The sequence below is a fragment of the Plectropomus leopardus genome, chromosome 16 (assembly GCF_026936395.1).
Source record: "Plectropomus leopardus strain MGB_pleo_1.0 chromosome 16, ASM2693639v1, whole genome shotgun sequence".
Classification (NCBI taxonomy): domain Eukaryota; kingdom Metazoa; phylum Chordata; class Actinopteri; order Perciformes; family Serranidae; genus Plectropomus; species Plectropomus leopardus.
In genome coordinates this window covers 33526625-33551785 of record NC_142191.1, presented here as the reverse complement: position 1 = coordinate 33551785, position 25161 = coordinate 33526625, and the positions used below count along the sequence as shown (strand labels likewise).

The 25161-nt window shown below is 41.7% G+C and overlaps 1 protein-coding gene and 1 pseudogene across 1 annotated transcript; both read left to right on the top strand.

The window, feature by feature from the left end:
* The first annotated feature begins 5753 nt into the window (after window positions 1-5753).
* On the top strand, window positions 5754-18016 carry stxbp6l (syntaxin binding protein 6 (amisyn), like). Its single transcript, XM_042503723.2, has 7 exons — window positions 5754-5911; window positions 7885-8052; window positions 10595-10725; window positions 10843-11146; window positions 11242-11340; window positions 16349-16482; window positions 16649-18016. Exons 2-7 carry the CDS (start codon window positions 7899-7901, stop codon window positions 16670-16672), a joined length of 846 nt encoding a protein of 281 aa, XP_042359657.1. The 5' UTR covers window positions 5754-5911; window positions 7885-7898; the 3' UTR covers window positions 16673-18016.
* Window positions 18017-20324: 2308 nt separating this feature from the next.
* On the top strand, window positions 20325-24141 carry LOC121955243 (uncharacterized; annotated as a pseudogene).
* The last annotated feature ends 1020 nt before the right edge of the window (window positions 24142-25161 follow it).

Below are 25161 nucleotides of genomic sequence, written 5' to 3'. Positions count from 1 at the left end.
TTTAGCACTGACAAGCTACATGTGTCAGTGTTGGGCTTTTTACAGCTCTTTTGATAAAGAAGGATTGCCAGAAATTTGCATAGGCAATTTATTTATTTATTTATTTATTTATTTATTTATTTATTTTGGAAAAGGGCCAAATCCATTATGTGCTCAATTCCCAGCAGGCCAAAAAATTTCAAAGGGTGTTGCATAGCAACAAATAATCCTATTTGTCCAATCAGTTTTTTTCCGCACAATTTTATTATTATTCATCTAAGGAATAGATATGTTCATATTTGTTAAGGAAAGAATATATTTAACAATCATGCATAAGGATGATCTTTTGGGGGCATATTTTATATCACACAAGCCAAGTAATCTGAGTGAATAACTCTCTATATGCGCTCTTGTCCATCTCTTATAGTTATGGTCCCCTGCTAATAATTGGGCTCAGATCCAGCTGCCCACCTGACTACAACATCCACATATTCGGCTCAGCATCACTCACAGCATACCCAACTGTGCAATACTTCTTCTGACCACACACAATTCCAGAATTGCACTGCATGCCCCTCATGTTTCCCAGCGAGAAGCGCTCTGCTGCCATAATTTGGCTTTTACGCTTTCTCATTTGCTTGAGCACATTTGTCCATTCAGAGTTAGCATTTTAAAGACAGTTCACACACGTAAACACACACACAAACACACAGGTCTAAACTGAAAGTCTCTGGCCAAAATGAAACATTTACTTTACAAAATAACCTTGCACTCACACATTCTCCCAATAAATGATTACACAGCCGACAAAAAAATACTTCATACAGCTATCAACAAGTACCAGTTCTAACAATTAGTGCTATATGCAGGTGATATTTTTTGATATGTTATAGTTATATGCCAAAAAATACAAGAAAGCATCACAGAATAAATTGTAGGCTTTTCTTTCCTGCAAAGATATTTTACAGTTCTGATTGCTCAACACATTTTTTTTTAAATTATGCTCCATTTCCCACAACACCAAACTTCACTCTCATCCTCACAAACCAAAAACTTTCATTTGAAAACCATACTCTCTACCATGAAATCTTACATCTTTTTTTTTTTTTATTGTTCAATAAGGTGATAGTACAAGAATAAGTGAAGACAAATACAAGGAACAGACATTATAAAGGAAACAAACAGGCAACATAGATAAAACAGGACACTACAGACAAAACAAACAAGAACATAACCTGGCTTTGCATTGGCGGGTAGTGAAAGACACTGATATGAAAGAAGGGTCTGCTGGGAGTAATGCATACATGTGCAGGTGTGTGTTTTGGGTTTCCTCCAGATAATGTATTATCTGTTATGTATTTGTTATGTTGCTGTGTGTGTGTGTGTGTGTGTGTGTGTGCGTGTGCGTGTGTGAGAAAAGGGGAGTAAATGTGTAAAGTGTGAGGGAGGATGGGGTGGGCAGGTCTCTCACATGGAGTGATTGGGTCTGCCCCAAATAAAGTCGACAGGGGAGTGGTCCCTGAGTGCAAGGTTGTGTTGTGTGATTGAGTGGGTTCATGCTTAAGTTCTGTGTGAGTGTATATGTGTGTGCTTATGTATATGTGTGTGTGTGTGTGTGTGCGTGCATGTTTGTGTGTATAGAATAATAATCACTTAGAAATGCACCCCAATTCCAATGAAGTTGTGACGTGTAAAACGCAAATAAAAACAGAATCCAATGATTTGCAAATCCTTTTCAACTGATATTCAATTGAATACACTACAAAGACAAAATATTTAATGTTTAGACTGATAAACTTTTTTTCTTTTTTTTGCAAATATTCACTCATTTTGAATTTGATGCCTGCAACACATTCCAAAAAAGCTGGGACAGGGGCATGTTTACCACTGTGTTACATCGCCTTTCCTTTTAACAACGCTCAATAAGTGTTTGGGAACTGAGGGCACTAATTGTTGAAGCTTTGTAGGTCTAATTCTTTCCCATTCTTGCTTGATGTACGACTTCAGTTGCTCAACAATCCGGGGGCGAGCGAGTCTTGTACCCGCACTCTTTTACTACAAAGCAACACTGTTGTAACATGAGCAGAATGTGGCTTGGCATTGTCTTGCTGAAATAAGCAGGGACGTCCCTGAAAAAGACGTTGCTTAGATGGCAGCGTATGTTGCTCCAAAACCTGTATGTACCTTTTAGCATTAATGGTGCCTTCACAGATGTGCAAGTTACCCATGCCATGGGTACTAACACAGCCCTATACCATCACAGATGCTGGCTTTTGAACTTCTTTTTGAACAGTCTGGATGGTCCTTTTCCTCTTTGGCCTGGAGGACATGATGTTTATTTCTACAATTTCTACAATTTCATTTAGCAGACGCTTTTATCCAAAACGACGTACAACACAAGCAAGAATTTAGACTTAAGGAAAAAACCCTTAGTAAATGCAATAAGTGCTTCAGGTGTGATTGGTCACTGGTATTGCCGTCTAGTGGCAGAAGAAGTGCCGCACAGCCCCCCCTTTTTTTTTTTTTTTTGGAAACCAAAGTAATAACGAGTAGCGATCTCAGCATCTGAGATTCAAGAATCTCAGTATCACTACTTACGATGACAATCAACATACAACATCACACAACTTTGTCAGTGCTAGATAATCATTAAGTGCTGGGTTTTGGACCATCTGACTTAATCTACCCCAAAGGGCAAAGCGGAGAAGAGTCAGCTTAAGTGCCGAGGTGTTCTCGGAACAAATGAGTTTTCAATTGTCTCTTAAAAGTAGAAAGGGACTCAGCAGAACGCACCGAGTTTGGAAGTTTGTTCCACCATTTGGGAACAACAGAAGAGAAGAGTCTGGCTAGAGATTTAGAGCTAGAGATTTTATGATTCTAAAGACAATTTGGATGTAAGAAAATGTGGACTCGTCATACCATAGCACACTTTTCCACTTTGCGTCAGTCCATCTCAGATGAGCTCAGGCCCAGAGAAGCCGGCAGCGTTTCGGGGTATTGTTGATATATGGCTTTCACTTTGCATGGTAGAGTCTAAACTTGAACTTGTAGATGTTGCGACAAATTGTGTTAACTGACAATTGTTTTCAGCCTTGCCGCTTACGTGCAGAGATTTCACCAGATTCTTTGAATCTTTTGATGATATTATGGACTGTAGATAATGAAATCCCTAAATTCCTTGCAATTGTACGTTGAGAAACGTTGTTCTTAAACTTGGATTATTTGCTCATGCAGTTGTTCACAAAGTGGTGAACCTCACCCCATCCTTGCTTGTGAATGACTGAGCCTTTCGGGGATGCTCCTTTTATTCCCATTCATGACACTCACCTGTTTCCAATAAACCTCAGCTTTTCCAGTCTTTTGTTGCCCCTGTCCCAGCTTCTTTGGAACGTGTTGCAGGCATCAAATTCAAAATGAGTGAATATTTGCAAAAAACAAAGTTTATCAGTTAGAACATTAAAAATCTTGTCTTTGTAGTGTATTCAGTCGAATATAGGTTGAAAAGGATTTGCAAGTCATTGTATTCTGTTTTTATACATTTTACACAATGTCCCAACTTCATTGGAATTGGGGTTTGTAATAAAGTGAATGTTATTACAATATAACAAAAATAAATAATAAAAATAAATAGATAAATAATAATAATAATAATAATAATGAAAATATATTTTTTAAATGTAATAAGAAAAACAATGAATAAATAAATAAGTAAATAAATAAATACATTCTAAGGGCATCAACCTAACATAAATATGCTTAAACAAAAGAATAATATGATAAAGTGTAAAATATCAAAAATAAGTAACAAAAGTAGATAGACAAATAAATAAGTAAATAATAAAGGGAAAAAAACTCTGAGGGCAGAAACCTAACACAAATATGCTTATAGATGAAAAACAAAAATCATAAGGGAGAGAAAAAAACAGGCATGAGCCTAAAACAGATGTGCTTATGCAGAATAATAATAATTAATTAGCGATGAAAGGGCCCTTGCACCTCCACATATGTTGTGGTAGTGGTGGGACTCCAGCTAAAGCGCTCTTTTATGTTTTTGAAAGTTGGATAACAAACAATACGCAAAGAGTTTGGACAATCGAATGAGTTATTTCACATGGTATAGTACTTCTAACGGCCACTAGGTAACAGCAGAGGAGAGACAAATTCCATGTCATCTTTGTGTACATCATTTCTTGACCAAAATGAATATGATATCATGCAAATCCAATGAAAATTGTCCCTCAAGGCTCACTTCCTGTTGCCAGTAGGTGGCACTATTACAACTAGTGAATGTTGTCATACAGATGTGTTCAGGGCAGGACCCCAAGGAAGATCTGACAACGTTCACCAAAGTTACCACAATGTCCTATTTCCTTGTGAAACATCAAAATTGTGCGCCACATAACGAGAAAATTGTAAAAGTTTTGCAAAGACCATTGATAACTTTCAATCAGGAAGGTCTTAAGATCATACAAACAGAATTTCAACTGGATCTGCTTAATTGTGAAGTTGATAAAATTATATATATAAAAAAAAAGTTATTTCATGTGGCCACTTGGCTGCACTATCACGAGTATTGAATATTGTTATACAGATGTGTTCTGTGTTGTTCTGTTTTTTATCCACCACTCCCTCGTCATCAGCCTCATGATTCACAGCAGAACCAAAGTGGCTGCAAATGCCAGAACTGTAGATTATCAGATGTTCTTCTATTTGTGGTCTGGTCATGATGCTAGTAAACCATCTTACAATAAACTAGCTTAGCATAGCTGCCTACCAGCCTGTCTCACTGCAGACCTGTTCTGTCCTGTGTGCCTGACACCATTATATTAAACACAGTTTATGTTGTATTTTATTTTCCAAGAATATATTTATGATAAAGCCAATGCAATATCTGCAAAAAGCACTATCAAGGAGGAAAAAGCGGTCTGGATGAGAGTCAGCACCTCCAAGTCTGAAGCCATGGTTCTCTGCCGGAAAACAGTGGACAGCTCCCTCTGGGGTTGGAGGGAGCTGCTACACCAAGTAAAGGAGTTTAAGTATCTTGGGGTCTTGTTCAGGAGTTGAGGGTAGAACAGAGTGTAAAATGGAGAGGTGGTTTGGTGTAGCATCCACAGTGATGTGGGAATTGTGCTGGACTGTCATGGAGAAGAGGCTTTTGGGTTGTGGCCGATAGAATGAGAGTGTGGATACAAGCGTAACCCTGCAACCCAGCCCAGACAAGAAAATGGATGTATGGATGGATGGATGAGAATAGCTGAATTCATATACATGAGATCATGGGCCACCATTTGATAAGATTTTGCATCAGGGAGCTCCATCTGAACAGATTTGGCTGTTGGATTTGAGTTCTCCAGCTGAGGACAGAACTGTAGAGGAAGTGAAACCTGATCACAATATTTAACTCACTCACACTGGCTAGTAAATTAAGTAATTAAAATTAACTATTCCCCTCTTTTTTCTGTGGGACACCTTGGAAGTCCTTTCAGGGCCTTTCAGGGGTCCCCTTACCCCAGTTTGAGAGCCACAGTGATTGTGAGCTGTTGTAGAGTGAGTGTGTGAGTGGGCTGGTGTTTTTGGCACAGAGGAAAAGAGAAAAACACAGGTTCAGACTCACACGGGGTGCTGTGTGCTGCAGATCCAAACAATTACAATGATGGGAGTTTTTGCTTTTCGCTGCGCGCCCCCGCGAGCCTCATGCGCGACTCGGCACAACACCGGGGAGTGTTATTTGGCCTCCAGCCTGTAACCACGTGCGTGCCCGTGTCTTGAAATGGGATGGACTGCCGTCTGTGTGCGCCTTCTCAGCAAGGCGCGCCGTTCAGTGCGCGCGGCGACCAACACGCTCTCTTGGGAAATATCTTGCCAAGTGAACAGGCCGCTGATTGAACGTAGCGAGGCCACTGCAGGAGTCGGAGGACACGGACACGGACAGGTAGGAGAAACTATGCTCACAGCTTTTTCACATGGATTTTACTGCTTCTAATAGCCTGTAAAACATTCCTCTCTCATTAAGCTCCACCTAACAGCAGCAGCTGCAAGTGTTATGGAAAATAAAAATCCAATAATGATCAGCTGAAGCAGACTGGAGCTTTAGGAGAAACAGAAGATTTTTAGAACAGTTTTATAAGGATGGTCATGCTGCTTCTACTGACACAAACATCTGATTGACCCTTAACTCCTTCCACTGATTCCTGACACACCAAAACATTTCCAGCAGCCTCTGAAGTCCCAGCATACACACTGGAAATAGCAGAATGCTTTCTCAGAGATAATTCTTCATTTAAATTTTATTAATGCTGAACAAATGCTGATGTTTGATTCATCTATTGGTTATATTTTCAGATTAATTGATTTAAAAAATATATATATTTGAAATGACAGAACACAGTAAAAGGAGCATCCCAGGATGACAGAGATATTGAGTTGACCAGGCAGGTTTCCATTAACCCTCAGAAGGTGCAAATTGAAATTTCAAATATAAAATACACCTAATGGAACCACATCAACTAAAAAAAAAACACCCATTTTATCGCAAAAAAACGTTTTTACACTCACATTAGGTGGTATTACATGAGATTTTAAAAAGCCATGTTTTGCAAAACTGCAATGGAAACCCTTTTTTGGCTTTTCTAGATCAGATGATGCTATGGCTATGTGCTTGTCAGCAGGAGTAGTAGTATGCAGAAGTAGTTTTGAGTCCACAATTCCTTTATAAAATCGTAGACTATCACCTCCAGAAATCCCTCATATGTGGCCGCTCCCTCGTATGAGGAGCTTGCCTTTCCATTATCGCTCCATAACGTGCCTATGTGACCTTGGATTGGAAATAATGACTGCAAGTATGGTGGCTGAAATAGAAATTAAGCTGCTAATGTTTTAAACGTCCATCGCCATGGTTACTGGGATGTTATTACCAGAGGAGAAGTCGCAGAACATCTCAGTGGAAACACAGTCATCTCATTATTGTGTTTTATCAACATTTTGAAAATATCACTTTAGTTTTGTGCAAATCTGTAATGGAAACCCTGCCTCCAGAGACAGAAGCTACAGGCAGACAATACCTGTAGATTATGCTTGAGAAATGACTTAAAAAATAAATAGTCATGGAGAATACAGTTAATGCAATGTTTGAAGTGTTTTTATTAGAGCTGTCAAAGTAAACACATTAATAAATAATAATAAAGCAGTTTCTCTACAGAAATATGCAGACGTTTCTCTCTCAGCATATTTTTTGAGCATGCAGTACCTTTGAGGTTATTCTGGAGAATATCCTGGGGAGTAATTGTCATTGTTTTGGATTGCTCCAATAATAATATACATACATTTGCATAAAGCAAGCATATTTGTCCACTCCCACATTGATAAGAGTACTAAAAACCTGAAAAATAACAATTTTAAGGTACACTTAGAACAGATAATAAATGCACGATTAATTTGCGATTAATTATGAGTCAACTTTGAACAATCATGCAATTAATCGCAGTTAAATATTTTAATTGATTGACAGCCCTACTTTTTATTGATCTCATATGTTTTACTTTGCTGAGGTCTCAAACGCATGAAGATACTAGCAGAAAATATTTGTTTAGTAAAGTTGAGAATCAAACTCAAAGTCAGTGTAGCAGATGTAAGAATCATCAGAGCTTTTTTTCTGATCTGGCTTAAAGTGCAGTGACGGTTTGCTCCTGAGTGAGCACTGTGTGTCTCCTGTGTGGTACTGTGAGGGCTGGCATTGTGAGGTCAGCTCTGCTGCTTTCTCTCATCACTTGTTTTCATGTCACACACTAGTTGGCAGGAAACATGTGATCCAATTTTTGATGCTGAGGCTCCTGTAGTCTTTTTGTCCATCTGCACAGTCTGTCCTGTGTCCTACCCAGTAGAGTCGTGTCCATCCATCACTTGCAGGTCTGAGGACCACAATGAACATTCAGTCTGCTATCAACAAAGAGGTGTTCATCCCTCGGGATGAGCGGATGTTGGTGGCAGTGGAGGTGCGGAGAAGGAAGAGGAAGAGGATGTCCTTCCTGCCTACTGGAGCCAAAGGAGACTATGCCACATTCATCTGTGTCTCAGGTTCATCTGACTTTTAAATTTTCTTTCTTTAGTGAAAATTAGCTCAGCATGCACAGTCTCAATTTATTGATGGAAGTATTGTCTCACTCCAACATGGCAGGTGGAAATATGTCCCCTTTCAGCTGGTTGCTACTGGACCTTTTTCCTGTTGACCTGTTACGTCACATACCAAACAAGTTAGCAAACAGCCAGCAGGTTGCATATGAAACAGTGAAAACATGGATAACTTTTCAGCACTGTACATTTGGTACTTAGGTCAAGGTCAAGGTCAAATTTATTTATATAGCACATTTAAAAACAAGCAAGGTTGACCAAAGTGCTGTACAAAAATACTAGACAAAATAAATAGCCAATAAAAATACATAAAATGCAGTATAAAATGGACGAGTAAAAAGAAACATACCAATACAATTGATCAAATACAAATATGAGGGACGAACGGCTCAAAATAAGTCAAAGGCCAACGAGAACAAGTTTGAGCAATGACTTAAAATTCTCCAGAGTCTGGGCTGATCTCATATGAAGTGCTAAATTGTTCCAGTTTTGGAGCTGCCACAGCAAAAGCTTGGTCACCTTTGTTTTTAGACGAAATTTTAAAACAATGAGAAGCATTAAGTATTTAAGTATTTCAAAAATGTACTTTACACCGTACTTTAAACATTTGTCTTTTTTATTTTTTCCCCCCCTTCTTCTTTTGTTTTTCCCGGCTTTCCTTCTACGAAGTTATGCAGTTCAGCACCTGGTGCAGGGACTATGGAGCATGTGCAGAATGCCTGGGCCAGTTCAGGTCTGGCTGACGAGTATACATGAAAGAGTAAATGGGCCCCCAACCACATTATCTTGGTGTGTCATAGATTCAGGGACGATAATGTAAATAATAATTTGTTTGTTTTTGAAGGCACTGACCAATACTGTTGCCCTACGCTAGATCAGCAAACACTTGTATAGACATTTCTTTTCAAAATAACTATGACCTGTAGGCATTTTGTCTTTACTTTTTATAATAAGAGAAGACATACAGACATGGCACAGCAGGACACAGAGGGTATGATGTGCCACAGAGGGCCTCTGGTTGTACTCACTGAGCATTACATTGAGCCATTTTACCTTTCAAGCTCGGATCATGGGGTTAGTTAGCAGCAGATGGCAGAAAGTGCAGCTCACACTCCTGACCTGTTTCACATTAAACAGCCAGTCCGTGGATTCTAATCTGCACTCGCATTGACCAGTTTTTCCAGCATTACTTCTGCAAACTAAGCCTAAACACGATTTGTTGTGGCTCCGAACAGATGCATTGTTGAACAGCATCACAGCAGCCATTGTTTGGAAGAGGACAGGGCTGGCAGAGAGGCAGCAGCAGAGCTGTCAGAGGCCACAGAATATAAGGAGCTACACTAAATATACTTCTGTTATTACACTGACAACCATCTTATCCATCAAAATCCAAAAACACATGTCGTAGTAACACCTACAATATTGAATAAAATACTAAGTAACATTAAAAAACAAAAAATTAGTCCACTGCAGAAACATTTTTGGGACATGGCTTCAATGGCATATTTGAAAATATCCACAGTTTGGTGATGTTGGTACAAACTCGCATTGATTTATGATAAATTTGTGGTCATTGATATTATCTTTGCCTTTACTACCTTGTTACACCTTTTGGAGTGTGAGTGCGTGAGTGGTTACTGAGAAGCGGCTGGCTGGTAGCCTCAGCCGCCAGTGTGTGTGTGTGTGTGTGTGTGTGTGTGTGTGTGTGTGTGTGTGTGTGTGTGTGTGTGTGTGTGTGTGTGCATGGGTGAATGAGACGTGGTGTGAAAGTGCTTTGAGGGGTCAGAAGACTAGAAAAGCGCTATACAAGTGCAGTCTATTAACCATAGGTAGGAGTGTTTTGTTGTGATGAGCCCTCACTTTGCCTCAAACCAAACTTCTTTCACACTTGATGGAAGAGATTTTCCATATATTTAGTGTCAGGATCTCACAGATCAGGGTTAGTGGTTAGCTCCACTGCTAAAAGCTGCGTGTGATCATACAGTATAGTAGGCTGTACTTGTATAGCGCTTTTGTAGTCTTTTCGATACTCAAAACGCTTCCACAGGACATGTCGCATTTACCCAGTCACACACACATTCACACAGTAGTGGCAGAGGCTAGCGTACAAGGTGCCTCCTAATAGGTATTTAATCATTCATACACGTGCACACTCCGATGACGCAGCATCGGGAGCAAATTGGGGTTCAGTATCTTGCTCAAGGATACTTCTACACGAGGACATGAGGAGCCAGGGATCAAACTGTTGACTTTCCAATTAGAGGACGACCACTCACCTCTGAGCCACAGCTGTTAGTTCAGTTTAAAAATTCTCTGGTCAAGTTGCACTCATGCACACACACACACACACACACACACACACACACACACACACACACACACACACACACACAGCCTCATTACTGCACCACTACATCTTTCTCCACCACACCAACCTCCTCCTAATGGGATCGAACACATTTCTGATACTAACGATCTTTTTACCCAGTGACCAACACAAGGCCACATCAGCTCCTCATCACAAAGGTGAAGCGGTTCGGTGGTGCCTCCTCCTTCACCAGGAGGTCCCAGTGGACAGTGGAGCAGCTGCGACAGGTCAATGGCATCAACCCCAATAAGGTCAGCAGCAATCAGACATGTTCTCTGTTGTGCTCCATCAACACACCTCTTATCATAAGTTCTATATGTTGAATAGCTTGCCAGCTCAGTTCTCCTGCCTGTATCCCGCTCCTCTAGGACAGCCCAGAGTTCGACCTGGTCTTCGACAATGCTGTGGACCAGTGGGTCGCCAGCTCATCAGCAGACAAGTGTATCTTTGTCCAGATCCTGTACCACGCCTGCCAGACCTACTGGGAAGGGAAAGCAGGGAGTCTGGGAAAGGTGGGCCACCAGGGGAGAGCAAGGCAGCATGCTCAGGTCCAACCTGGTTCCAGCGACTCATCACCAGGCTCTGCATCCAGAACCATGCAGGCCCGACGCAAGAGCTACGTTCCTCCCAAACAGACAGAGTTCATCAACTGTCAATCCAAACTCACAGGCGGTAGAGTCTCCTCATTACTAAGGTCTGCGATACTCTGGAGACCATTTAGTTCATATGTGAATGACATGAGTTGGTGTGTGCTTTTATTCTTTTAGACGCCTGCACCATGAATCTGGTAATCTACCGCTGCAAAGCCTTCTTGAATCGCATGAAGAAACTTATGGTTGCAAACCAAAGTCGCTCAGCTGCTCGAGGTAAGGCCATGATGATAGATAAAATACTGAACCCCAAATTGCTCCTGATGCTGCGTCATCGGAGTGTGAGTGTGTTTGAATGATTACTGAGTAGCAGGTGGCACCTTGTACGGTAGCCTCGGCCACCAGTTTGTGAATGGGTGAATGTGACATGTAGTGTTAAAGCGCTTTGAGTGGTCAATAAGACTAGAAAAGCGCTATACAAGTATAGTCCATTTACCATTTACACTTAAGTCATGCATTTACTGTTCATATCAAATGATTTGGTTATGGACAGTACCACCCAGCCTGTGAAAACTATTATAGCTCAGCCTTTGTTGCAGTGATTTGCTCTGTCTCCCAGAAGTCCTCCAACTTGAAAGAAGTGATATAGCTTGTGCAATACTGAGTCGATGAAGGAAACTAGTGAAGTTTATGATTGTGATGATAAGGACTGTGGTTTACACAGTAACTCCTCACCAGGATGAATCCTCTTAAAGGGGAACACTAACTACATTAAGGATTCTAATTCATTATTTCCAGGTTCTGGCTCTCTCAGAACTTGGGATGTTGTGGAGTATAAAGTCTGGAGCTGCTCCATAGACAATGTATGAGAGCCTGATTGTGTGGAGAGAAGTTCAAAGTAAGACATGCACATCCCATAGTGGGTGCTGGATCCAAGATGAACAAATGTAAAAAGATAAGAGATCTGCACACCAGGAAGCTCCCATTAAAGGATTTTTATTCTGCAAACACAAGTGACGTTTTGAGCCAGGATGCTCTTCCTCAGACTTGTGAGTCACCATCTTAAATATACATGAATAATCACGTGACTCAAAGCAGCTGAGGCCCTTCAACCTCGAATGAGGTAGAAATATACAATACATCAAAGTGGAAATACATAATATATATAGTATATAAAAAGGCATCCTCTAAGGAGCACAAACACATAAATTATGTACAACACAGGTGTGTGTGTGTGTGTGTGTGTCATGCGTGTGTAGATAAATAGCAGTGTGCCTATACTCAAGGACATACACAGAATATATACAACACTTTACATGAAGATTGAATTGTTGTACTGTGCCTACACACAAGGACAGCACACCTGTAATAAAACGTGGGCATATCATGTGTGCATACACAAAAACCAACAACGTGCAACTCATAATAGTTAGTATTCCAAAACAAAAGGATTTGCACTGAACGGCTGTCACATAATGCTATCTATCACAGGCAACTCTGTCTAACAACAAGGAATAGATAGAAGGAATAAATTAAATATTGGGAGAATGTAGGCACCAAAAACAACTGTAGAGAAACATACCAGAGCTCTCAGATATGTTGGGGTCATGTTAGGGTTTGTTTCTGGCAAAAACAGAAAGTTGGTGGTGGAATAAAGACAAGATTTTTTTGGAGTAAGGAAATGAAAGTAGATCGAGGGGGGGAAGCTGGCAGGTGTTCGGGAGCTGAAGACAAGCTGGGTGAGGAGGACCGGAGGTTCCTGCAGCAGATGATTGGCATGGAGGTTTGTGGCGTGGTTTGCAGGCAGTGAGACGCAGGAAAACTGAGCAAACAACAGAAGACCATGGTGAGCACAAAGCAAGACAACAACACAAGGTCAAAAAACGCTAGTGATCAAAATTTAGCTCGAGAGTCATCTGACACTGTGGAGAGTCCAGCCTTATATACAGCCAGTGATGAGCTGGTTCGAAGCAGGTGCATCTGTGCCGCCGACCAGGGTAACGCCCACCAGTTTACACACACACACACTCGCACAAAGGACACACAGATCAAGTGAGGGAAAAGGAGGGGGAGAACGAGAAGGGGGAAAACAGGGAAAAAGGCAAAAACAAAATGTGGCTGCAACGGCAGCCACCGTAACAGCTTATACATTAAAATACAAACATCTTAATAAAAATGGCCGTATGTCAAATTTCTAAAAAGGGAATTCAGAGCATTCGCCGTGCTGCTCTCAGTGTTCATCTGTCACAATTTATTGTGTCCATGGAGCAACTCCACACTTTACACTTCATTACAACCAAAATATGATTTTAGCACTTTAGTTTTTGGAGTTTCTTTTGTTTCTGGAGCATCCAGTCCAGAAACTTTTCTTGGATGTGTCTTAAGATTTTCTGCAATCTCTTACATTATATTTATAGCTGCTACTCTGTCCCTTTGATCTCCCCCTTTCTCTTTTTAAGGGGTTTAAACCTGAAAGCCTAAAACCTAATTGTTTATGTGCTGTTTTTCCATTATTATTATTATTATTATTTATCAGCATCATTATTATCATTAGTAGGGGTTCAAAGGTAAATTTAATCAGCAGCATTAAAAGTGTTGGTAGCACTTTATTTGGATAGCCCACAAACAACGTATCAGTTGAGATTCAACAATTCAACTGTTCTTCTTTATCTGTAGATATTTATTTATACAGCACAGTTTATGTGACAATACACTATATTTTCTCAGAACTACCTTTTTACTGTATACCACTAGGGCTCCTCAGGTCATGGCATCCTGGGTTTATGTCTCTCTGGGTCATTTTGCCTTCAGTCTTTTGGACTATTGTCCTCAGTGTGCTGCACCTCTTTGCCGTAGAATAAAGGCCTCTCTGTGATGTGGCGGTCAGATGAGAGGAGACTTTGTTTATTTCGGGGTGGTTGATACAATAGCCGGTCTTTAGGAAGCCTGGGGTTCTGAGACTGACAGGGAGCACGGTGCACCATTGAACCCGTTGACAGGCGCAGTGTAATGAGTGGGACACATGCCAGGCTGCAGCAAGCACCAACTTACACTTCAGCAGCACCTCATGCTCTTCCTCACCTGACCTGTGACATGTGCTACTACTGATAATGATGATGACAGGAAGATTACTCTTTGTCCCCCCCTAAAGAGGTTACTGAGTTATTAAGACCTGACTCATTACTTATGATCACCTGTTCATTAGTTACCTTAGTACTTGATATAACCTAAAGGAATAGTTTGCATTTCTTGAACTAGGGTGTAATGAGATATTCATAGTCAGTGTAGTACAACCCCAATACCAAAAAAAGGTTGGCATTGACAATGTCTTTTTCAGGAATGTCCTTGTTTATTCCAGAAAGACAATGAGACACATTCTGCACATGTTCCAACAGTATGGCATCGTAGTAAAAGAGTGCAGCTACTAGACTGACCTGCTGCAGTCCAGACCTGAGGTGCAAAATATGATAACAGAGACCCCGGCCTGTAAAGCAACTGAAGCCATGCATCAAGCAAGAATGGAAAAAAAAACTTCCCTTTCAAAAGCAGTGTCCTCAGTTCTTAAACACTTACTGAGTATTGTTAAAAAACAACGGTGATGTAATACTGAGGTAAACATGCTGCTGTCCCAACTTTTAAAAATATCTTGTGGGTATCAAATTTAGAAGGAGTGTTTTTTTTAAAAAAAAAAGTTTTTCAGTTTGAACATTTTGTCTTTGTACTTAATTAATTATATATAGGTAAACAATGATTTGTAAATCACTGCATCATGTTTTTTTATGTTTCACACTGCTTCCCAACTTCTTTTTTTTTAGTTTGGGTTGTACCTACAGCAGCTGGTTGTTCCAGCTGCTGTAGGAATCCCCTCAGCACGGAGAAGCAGGCAACTGTAACAGCAAAGAAAATGACTGAAGTAGCACAGGCAGGGGGGACCAGGGATAAATTGCCAGGCTGGACAGGGGCGGAGCAGAACTTCAGGTAGACGGCATGGAGGAAGAGTAGATGGGAAGAACGAACATGTCCTCATCCCAACACGTCACACGGTGCCGCTCTGTCTGTGTCTACATATGATGTATCCTTCTGTGTCAGCTGTTCAGCCCTTACCATGATGTCAACAAATGCACGTGGTGGGATGATGCAGCACAGTCCTTATGTTTTCACAATAGCACAGACTGTTGTGATGGTTAGGATTAGGCAAATATGTAACAGATGGTTAGATGTAGGCAAAAGCAGGGGCAGAACTTCCATGGTAGCACAGGGGGACCCCTTCTCCCCTTGTAATCTGATTGGCCACCCTGTGTGAGCCCCCCCCTTCCAATCATTTGCTGTTACTGATGTCAATCGTTGTGTAAAGTTGCCACCTGCCATTGTATCATAAAACCGAAACAAGACTGAAACCTAAAAGTTAGTGAACTTCAAGAATAGGCCTGGACTGTGGAGGAAACTCCAGCAGAGTTTTATTTTGGAAAACATGTACAGGAAGTGGTTCTGCGGACTAAATGCCATGACTTCACCACTCATGTCACAAACTCTTTGTCATGTTTACTGCAGCAGTAACAGAACCACAAGCAGAATATGCATAACTCATATTCTCACAGTGAAATTGAGAACAATAACAATATTCGTTACTCTTAATCAGTAATTAGTGCTCAGCTCTGTATACTTAACACCTCAGTGTTCTGTGTAGTAATCAGTCTTAAGCAGAATAAGCATTAACTCCCACAGGGGAGTTGAGTACAATAACAACAATATCCAGTCCTCCTGTGTGTTGTCTCGGTTCTTGTATTTGTGTAAATAGCAAACACTTCTGAAATGTATTTGAAGCTTCACCAGCAATTCACTTGTTGTAAGCTAAAGTAACACAGAAGTTGGTTCACAGTAACCAGCTGTGATACCCTGGGATCATGTAAGATGATGTCAGTAACTGTCAGGCAACCCGGCTGGTCTGTGATGGTTAAAACTGCAAGGTCCTGTGCTCAGTCTCAGTCTGTCAGCACTGTGGACTGGCTGTTCGGATCTTTCTCTGGACTAGAGTGTGAAAACCTTTAGCAGACATTTCCATGGTTCCTACATGCAGACATATGCAGTGATGCAGGAACCATGGCAGGGTCACAATGCTCACTGTGGGCACTGATGGTCTCAGAGGATGAATGCAGATGTGTCTGTGAAATATCAGGACACAGGTTAGATTCAGGGAGCTCTTGTTCTATACAGTGTTTTCTAGATATCCTACCTGCAATACTCTGCTCAGTTGAATTTCTTTTTTTTTTTTGGTGTGTCACAGGGAGCACCATGGGTAATGTAGTCCAGAGGATGAATGTGGCTCTGGGGGAGCGTGGAGACAGACTGACTCGTGCTGAGGACAAGACTGTGGAGCTGATGCACAAAGCCCAGCAGTTTGCAGACACTGCTCACAAGGTGAAATAAACATTCAGCTATTACTACAATATACAGCCATTCTACATTATAACAAATCATTGATTATAGACTTACTCAACATTATGAAGTTCAGATTTGAATATGTATTTTTATTGCTTCTTTCTTTTTTTGCAACAAACATCTTTGTGTTTTATTTCCCATGCAGCTGGCCCTGAAGTATTCAAAGTAGAGTCTGCTGGGGGATGAATGAAATTCTTCAGCATGTTAAAGAGAGATCCTGTAACATGGACACTAACATGGTCTGATGCAGTCTGCAAGTAGCAGATAACTCCTCAAACTCCTGTATAACAGAGTGCAGCAGAGAGAACTAAATACTGTGGAAATAACCTTTGCTCTTCCTGTTAGGGAGAACTCTGCCTGACAGTCTGAGGGCCCTCCGCTCAGTGTTCAGTGTCAATGTTTTCAGGTGAACCTCCTGTACTTGATGAGAAAAAGAAAGCTAGACTTGTAGAATTTAGCTGTTGTGACTTATATACTAGTTTTAAACACCCCTGACATATTTTGAGGCAACTTCACACCTTACTGTCAGAGTCCCTGAATTATTTTAGCCAATGCTTCTTGTTAGTTTAGCAGGATATCAGCCTAATGTAGGATTTGTGAGACATGAAGTACTGCTCAGAGTGAATGGTGTCTTTTTGGTAATGTGTCTGCACAGGGTTTGACTTAAAGTGAAATTATGCAACTTGTAGTGGCTGAGTCTCATTTCCAGGTCGTCATATACCAATATTTTTGGCTGATGCTGATGACCCACCCAAAGCGCTGGTATTTTACGATTTGAGAGTGAGACAATTAACAAAAAGTTGCATAATGTTGCTTTATTGGATTTAATTGCACTAAATGTTTGATTTGATGTTACTCATCATTTGTTGCCATCATTCTGTGTTCCAAATGTGTGTGTGTGTGTGTGTGTGTGTGTGTGTGTGTGTGTGTGTGTGCGTGTGCGTGTGTGTGTGCATTTGCAGCAGGCAATGCAGTGTTATGTTGTCAGAACTGTCTTATATCTATGTTCCTGTCGATGTGTCTTGAGCACTCAAACTGTCACTTTCTATGTTGTCTGCTGTCCTGTGTCTTCTGGTCTGCATGTGTCCTCATGGTGTTTTAGTCTGTGTCTTGTCTCTGAGAGTTTAGTTGAGAGTGAAGGTGGATCAGGTGGCTCAGGTAGGTTGGAGTATTTAGCACTGAGAAGAGTTCCACAGTGTGAATGAAGCTGCTCTGTGTAGAAATGGTCAGGGTTGCTTTGGAAGGTGGAAATGAAACGCTTCATGTTTGCATCACGTCTGTCAGTATTTTCATGTGGTGCTGATGAAACAGTGGGTGGAGTATTATGGGAATAGAGAAAATTAATTCCAATTATGCTTCTCTTTAATGTGAATTATTATTATTATTATTATTATTATTATTATTATTATTATTATTATTAATGCTTTTTTGCTTCAGTTTAATGTGTGTGATGTAAATGTCACTGTTGTATTAACTTGTGCCCATGTACAAATTAAATGAGTGTGGACCTGTATGCTGCACTGCGCTTCTTTATGGATATCAGCAGTTCAGATTTGAACCACCAGATGGTGCACACAGAGCACAGGAGACGCATCAGAGCACCACAGCAATGCATCCACAGTTGACCTGATGACATCAAACAGTTGTGTAGATGTTAAATTTAACCCTTTGTGACCCCAACTTGTAACTAATAAATATAATATGATATATAAACAGATGAGTTGAAAGACGGGAAGCATGGCACCCGACCAACACTGAAGTCAGACTAAATGTACTTCTTAAATAGATTAAATACAGCCAGACCTGAGCCAGGCAAGAGAGACAAGAAACAGACATTTTTTTCTATCAAATTTTCAGTTTGATTTCATAATTGTTTTCATTACATGCATACAGCCCCAGGCTATTTATTCTAATCATATGGCATTTACCTTGTATATTGCATCTGAGATGGCTTCAGGAGTGTCTCCAACAAAACAAACTGGGACCTAAATATGACATTTATTGCACTGTTATGTTCTTGCAGGTGAGTGGAGCCTTGCATACTTTCTGCAACTCGGTAGCAATAAATTGTGGAAAAAGTTAAAAGACGTATAACACTAAATAGATATTGCAAAGAACATTTATTGTCTCAGCATAACTAAAGACATTGCTGCCAGGGATTAAACAGTAAAATGACTAATGTTCTTTTACATTCACACTCACTCAGTGAGTCTACAGATGAGATATTATTCTGAACTTCTAAAATACCACCGCTTTTACTGTGTTTTTGGTGTAAGATCAAAAAGCCAAGACCCACCTCTCACATGTAAATAAAACGCTGCTTTTTGGGGTAAAGTGAGAACACAGCCGGAGAGTGTTTTTGAGGTTTTATTATAAGGCGGTGGTTGGCCGGACAACACCTGCCACATCCACATGACACATGGCAGGACAGCGTCATGTTATACTGTATGTAGATGCAAATTTCCACATCAAAGCTGCAACATGTGACGAGTTGGGATGCAAACATGTTGGAGAGAAAAACCCTACAGTGCATGAAGCAAAAGGCTTCAGCAGCAAACTGTGCTCCGCCGACACAAATAGTTCCGCAACTGCTGGACGCGACAGCTGTTGCCTAGCAACACATAAACATTTTCCTGCACGCTGCTTGCTAATCTGTGTTAGCTCGGTCCTCATATTATGCCCAGAGCAGCTGCTTAGTATTATGAACATTTATCTCTGTGTTTTCAGTGAAATAAAAGGCGGCCTGTGTGATTCAGATGAGTTAGTTTAATCAGACAGGCAGACAGGCTGCTGCTGTTTTCACTCCAAAAAAATGAGAGCATTTGAACAGGACACTGTGAAGACTGCATTAGTGATACTGCTGGATTGTCTAGATAGTCAACCACAGTAGATTTGTGTCATAAAATTCAGCTACTAATTTTAACCATGGACCCTCCTTATAAAATGTTTAAACACAGTGATGGAACTGGTCAGTCAGTTGTTAATAGCAATAATAACACCAATACAACTTTTCACAGATTAGGCCTCACTAATCTGTGCCTCTCTCCTCAGCTTCTTCCTTTGCTGCAGCCCCAGAGTAGTTGGGCCGTCTAAATGGCTGGCCACACCTATAGGCGGGGCCTACCTCTATAAAAGGGCTGCTGGAGTCACTCTGCTCTCTCTCTCTGGTGGTTGAGCAGCTGGCGCCACATGGCCGACATGGTTTAGTTTAGTTTGGTTTGTTCTTTGTTTCTTGCACACACACACACACACACCTCATTCCACCTCACACACTGATTTACTGATATGCACCTTATTTTATTTTGTTTAGTCAAATAAACATCTCCTTATTCCCTGGCAAACTTTGTGTGGACTCTCTCTTTGTTGCAAACCAGTGAGCCAGGTTTGTAACACTCCCCAAAGACACATTAGCTCTCACGTACGAAGGTGCGTACATAGAGCAAAATAAGTGTTATTCAGATCTGTCGATACAGTGGCTTGTATATTTGGCCCACACAGAGAACAAAACAATACAGCATGAGCTCAAAGGAGGTGAACAGCGAGTAGGGCCATATTTTGTGGATGGGTACAATGTTGCCACAAATACATGCTACGAATTTGCAGGCTGTTTTTTTCATGGTTGTGTCAATGCTACATAGAGAGTGATGTAAACCCTGTCACCATGGTGCCCTATGGTGAGCTTTACCATCTCTTTTGTGAGAAGGTGGCTGCTTTGGGATCACAACATGGTGTGTGGGTTGTTGTGATGTGGGAGTGTGAATGGTTGCTGTTAACAAAAACTAACCCGGCAAAGCATTTTTGGGCACATACAGAAAGCCAGAATGCCTGAACCCCAGAAAGGCGAAGGTGAAAAGAGTTACTATTATAATTTCACCAGTCTTTACCCAACAGTTCAGTCTACAAAGGATTATCCAATTGGCCTCCCTCAAATTATTCAGTTATTTTGACATCGGCCAAAATTATTTTGGTTTTATCATGTGCACTTTGCTACTGTATCATCCCGTACTGCCCTACAGATGCCACAACAAGCTCATGTTCCCACTGTGCCGCACTTACGCTGAACAGCAGAATCAGAGTATGCACGGTGACAGCAGCAGACAGTTGTTAGGAACATGGGTGTGGTGCCTGGTACTTTGTGGGGGCTGGTGGTCTGGTGTTTTGGGTGCTGGGTGTTTTTTTTTTTCCTGTTTCTCTCTTGTGTTGCAGGAGCTGGGCGTGGCCTCTGGGTACTGGAGCTCTCTGCACACTTCCTCACCTGCACCTCATCAACAATCACCTCTCCCTGCAGTATAAAGAGCTTCACTCTTCTCCAGTGCCAGATTGTTTCCCACCTTACCGGTGGTAAATCAGCCGTCTCTTTGAGAATTTTTTGCTCGCATCTCATGTTTTTTGTGACTCGTGGATTTTGTGCTTACTCGTGTTGTTTCTGTGCTTCCTTCAGTGCTTCTCCTCATCGAACTCCAGTGCCTTGCCGCCCAGCCCATGCCCTTTGGGCATCTAAATGGACAAGAAATTGGTTTCAAATTTGACACAACAGGAAGCATAATAAAATTATGTTCAATACCTGTTTTCTTTCGTTACAAAATATTCTCAGCAGGTGATAGATTTTCTTCCTTCCCCAGCTGAGAAGCCCACACATGCCTTCCAACCAGGAGACTACGTTTTGGTCCCTAGTCTGAAACCTACTGGTGGAGAACCACGTTATAGTCCTCCAACGCAAGTTCTGCTATTAACTAGAACTGCAGTGAAGGTAAAGGGTCAACCACAATGGATACATGCCAGCCGACTCAAAGCTGCATCATTACCATCGACAGCACTGATCCCTGCTACCTAACCACTAGTACTCATGAGATAAAGACAGCAATTAAGAAAGAGAAAAATGGAAAGGATAACAAATATACTTTGGCACACTCTTACCGAATTAATCTCAAAATCACCGTCAGTATTATCATCTGTTGTATGATAACTGGATATGTACTTATAATTTCGACGATAACAGTAACAGTTCTGGCAGTTCTGGCATCAACCATGTTGAAAGTAATGAATGCTAACACTTACATACGGGCAACAATCAAACAGCCAAACTAATCGCATGGTACGAAGCTTAAGGAAGAAATCTGATCTCTTTTTCAGAGGTTGATGTGCTAGAACATGTTCCCATGACCTCTCGAGATGCAGTGTTTGTATTATCCATTAATCACTAATGCGTCTGAATCTTATTATATTCACAACGTTACTTATGTTGAGATAGAACCTCAATCTGTAAATGTGTCAGTAAATTATCAATCTACAGAAGATTATATTTTAACAACACAAATATAGTACTAAGTGCTGTATCTGAAAGACCGTCTGACCCCTAAATTTTTTGTGCATTTAGATTCAGATGCTTATAAGGATTTTCAGCCGGTTATACTTAAAGCTGTACGACACAATAGCATGTGCATGCTATAACAGGAGTTATACAGCATAACAGGGGTTATACTTCTGGCTGCTTCTATGACTTGTACATCCTCTCTAACTACCCTTTCCCTGCTTTAAAACATGTTATTTGGCTTTGCGGCAATAAAGTATACACGTTTATCCCACCAAATTGGCAAGGGGTTTGTTCCCCATACTGGATCCAGACGACTGTTGAGTTTAATCCTAAAACTGAAACTGCGGGGAACCAAACAGAACGGGAAGAGCCTCCCCAAACAATTACCAGATGGATATGATCCAAAATTGACGATCAAAGGAAATGATGTTGACTTGGTTTACAAAGAATTTGATTTAACTTTAGGTGCTAATCATCCTTTTATTTGTAATTATGGGATAACTCACTTATGACAAAGGTACGTAGACTGACCAACAGATATTGTTGCCTGCTCATTACTCCCACACTGCGGAAACAGTTTGATGAGGATGTTGACCAAATTCTGGAGGCACCAGCGAAAGGAGAGGCTGAAAGGAAGCTCCAAACCATGACAACAACAACAGTTCAGAGAGGAGGAGAAGAAAGGTCCAAGAACATCAATGTGAAGAACCAGAGAACAGCAAAGATCCACACCAGCTGAAATCCCAATACAAGAGGGCAGAAGAAGAAGAAAGAACTGGCCTGGTTCAGCTGATGGGTGTCCTTCAAAAGAAGATCAGGGTCCTTCGCCAGGCAGAGTGGCATAGGAGGCAGCTAAAGTAAATCAGTGAGGTGGTTTGTAAAGCAAGGGCAAGCTCTGCATCTGGACAGAACAGTGTATCATAAAGAGCGTACAAAAACCGCACCTAACTCCGGCTGCCTCTTTGGAAGATTCTGCGAGTCTTCTGGAGAAGGGGGAAGATCCCAGATGAGTGAAGAGTGGTGGGGGGGTCCGGAAGAGGAAAACTCCACCCACATAGACCAGTTCCGCATCATCTCCCTGCTGTGTGTTGCAGCGAAGATCTTCTTCAGTGCTGTTTCCAACAGGCTGAGCACCTACCTGGCAAGGAACATCTGTATTGATACATCAGTGCAGAAGGGTGAAATCACAGGGATGCCAGGCTGTCTGGAGGACAATGGTGTAGTGAAGCAGCTCATCAGGGAGGCCAAAGAGAACAAGGGCAACCTGACAGTGCTTTGGCTTGACCTGGCCAATGCATATGGCTCCATCCCACACAAGTTTGTGCTGCTCACCCTGACCAAGTACCATGTGCCCAGCAGAGTCAGAGACCTCATCGCTGACTACTACAATAACTTAAGACTGAGAGTCTCTGCAGGAGAAATAACATCAGGCTGGCACAAGAGTCAGTATCATCACAGGGTGCACAATTTCGGTGACATTGTTTTCCCTGGCCATGAACATGAACATCAAGTGCAGAGATCAGAGAGCAGAAGTGGAGGTGGAGGAGGCCAGGATATGCAAGACGGTGGGCATGAAGCAGCAGGGTGCTTGGACAAGATGGGAGAATGCAGTCGAGAAGAAGGTGACCTGGGAAACCTGCAAAGCTGAAACACCAGTATGCCCCTTGTGCTCCAAGTAAGGTACCCTGGAGCACATCCTCAGCTGCTGTATAAAGGCTCTTAGAGAAGGGCGGTACCGATGGAGACACAACCAGGTGAAAGCCATCGCTGAAGCCGTCAGCACACAGGAGTGGAGTGGGCGAAGCAGATCCAAACTTTCAAGCAAGTCATTGCCTTTGTCAGAGCTGGGGAGCAGCCAAATCCTGCAAAGAGAGCATCGGCAGGCATCCTGACCTCTGCAAGAGACTGGAAGGTACTGGTGGACCTAGAGCGGGAGCTTCGATTCCCCAGCCACATTGCAGCCACCATCCTGTGACCAGACGTGGTTCTGGTTTCTGAGTCCATCAAGCAGGTGGTGCTGATGGAGCTGACAGTCCCATGGGGAGATAGTTTGGAAGTGACCTTCAAAAGAAAGCTCTCAAAGTGTGCTCTCAAAGTGCGCAGGACTGGTCAGTGACTGCAAGCAGGCAGAATGGAAAGCAAGGTGCCTCCCTGTGGAGGTTGGATGCAGGGGATCTGCAGCCCTTTCCTTAGCCAGAGCCTACAAACAGCTGGGCACTGAGGGAGAGAGATTGAGGAGAGCTATCAGCAGTACCACCAAAGCGGCGGAAAGAGCCTCTAGATGGCTATGGCCGAAAAGAGGAGAGCCAAGGAGCCATAGGTAGCAAGCCATCTTGACACAAGCAGGGGTCTGATCAGCCCCAGCTGGATCGCCTGGAGGAGGGTTGAAAGACCCAAAACACCCAATGATTCCAGGAACATCACTGAGGATGTGTCCAGATAGGCATCAGTGGATGGATGTATTCAGCACTGAAAGACAAATGATCACACAATCTATGCAAGGCCTGTATTTGGTAAAATGGTCAGATTAATTTATGTGGAATCTGATTAATTCAATCTTGCACATCATTTATGAACTTAAATTTTCTATGTGATTTAATACATTCAAATTTATGTCAGAACCTCACTTGGTGTCTGTGTAACCAGGTCAACACACACACACACACACACACACACACACACACACACACACACATATACATAGTCTCTCTCCCATCAGGGCTCACCTTCTTCTCCGGTACTGACTCATTCACCTCTTGTAAAGAATGAAACCCTCAACAGCTCACTGCCTCGCCTGCTACTCATACTGGACATTTTCTTGTGAAGCCCATATTTCATATGAACACCTGAGCCAAAGCAGAAACCCCACTAGGACTAAATGTGGCGTCTCTCCATTGTTCATTTGTCAGGTGTATGAGCCAGTGAAAGGGGTCAGATTTCTGTTCCCTGTTCTGTCCAATAAGCAGTTTTTGGCTGGACCACAGCATGCGGGCCCAGCCATATTAAATGTGAAACTATGTCTGTGAGTGAGTGAGTGAATGATGAAGTTTTTGAAGCACTGGTAAGTGTGACTGATGGTGTGACGAAAAAATAGGCGCAAACACGGTGGACCAGCGAACAGACGATGACAGTGCTGTATTACTGTGAAATTATTCCTCATTCTCTGTTAGCAGTGTAACAAAGCAGCATGGTGGAAATAGCAAGCTAGACAGCTAACAAGCCATCCGCAGACATTATATCAGTTTTGGACAGAGGAGAGAGAAGATTACCTTATCAATTTGTTTGAGGAACAGCCGTGTCGGTAAAATGCGAGTTTACATTTATTTAAACATTAATGACTGATA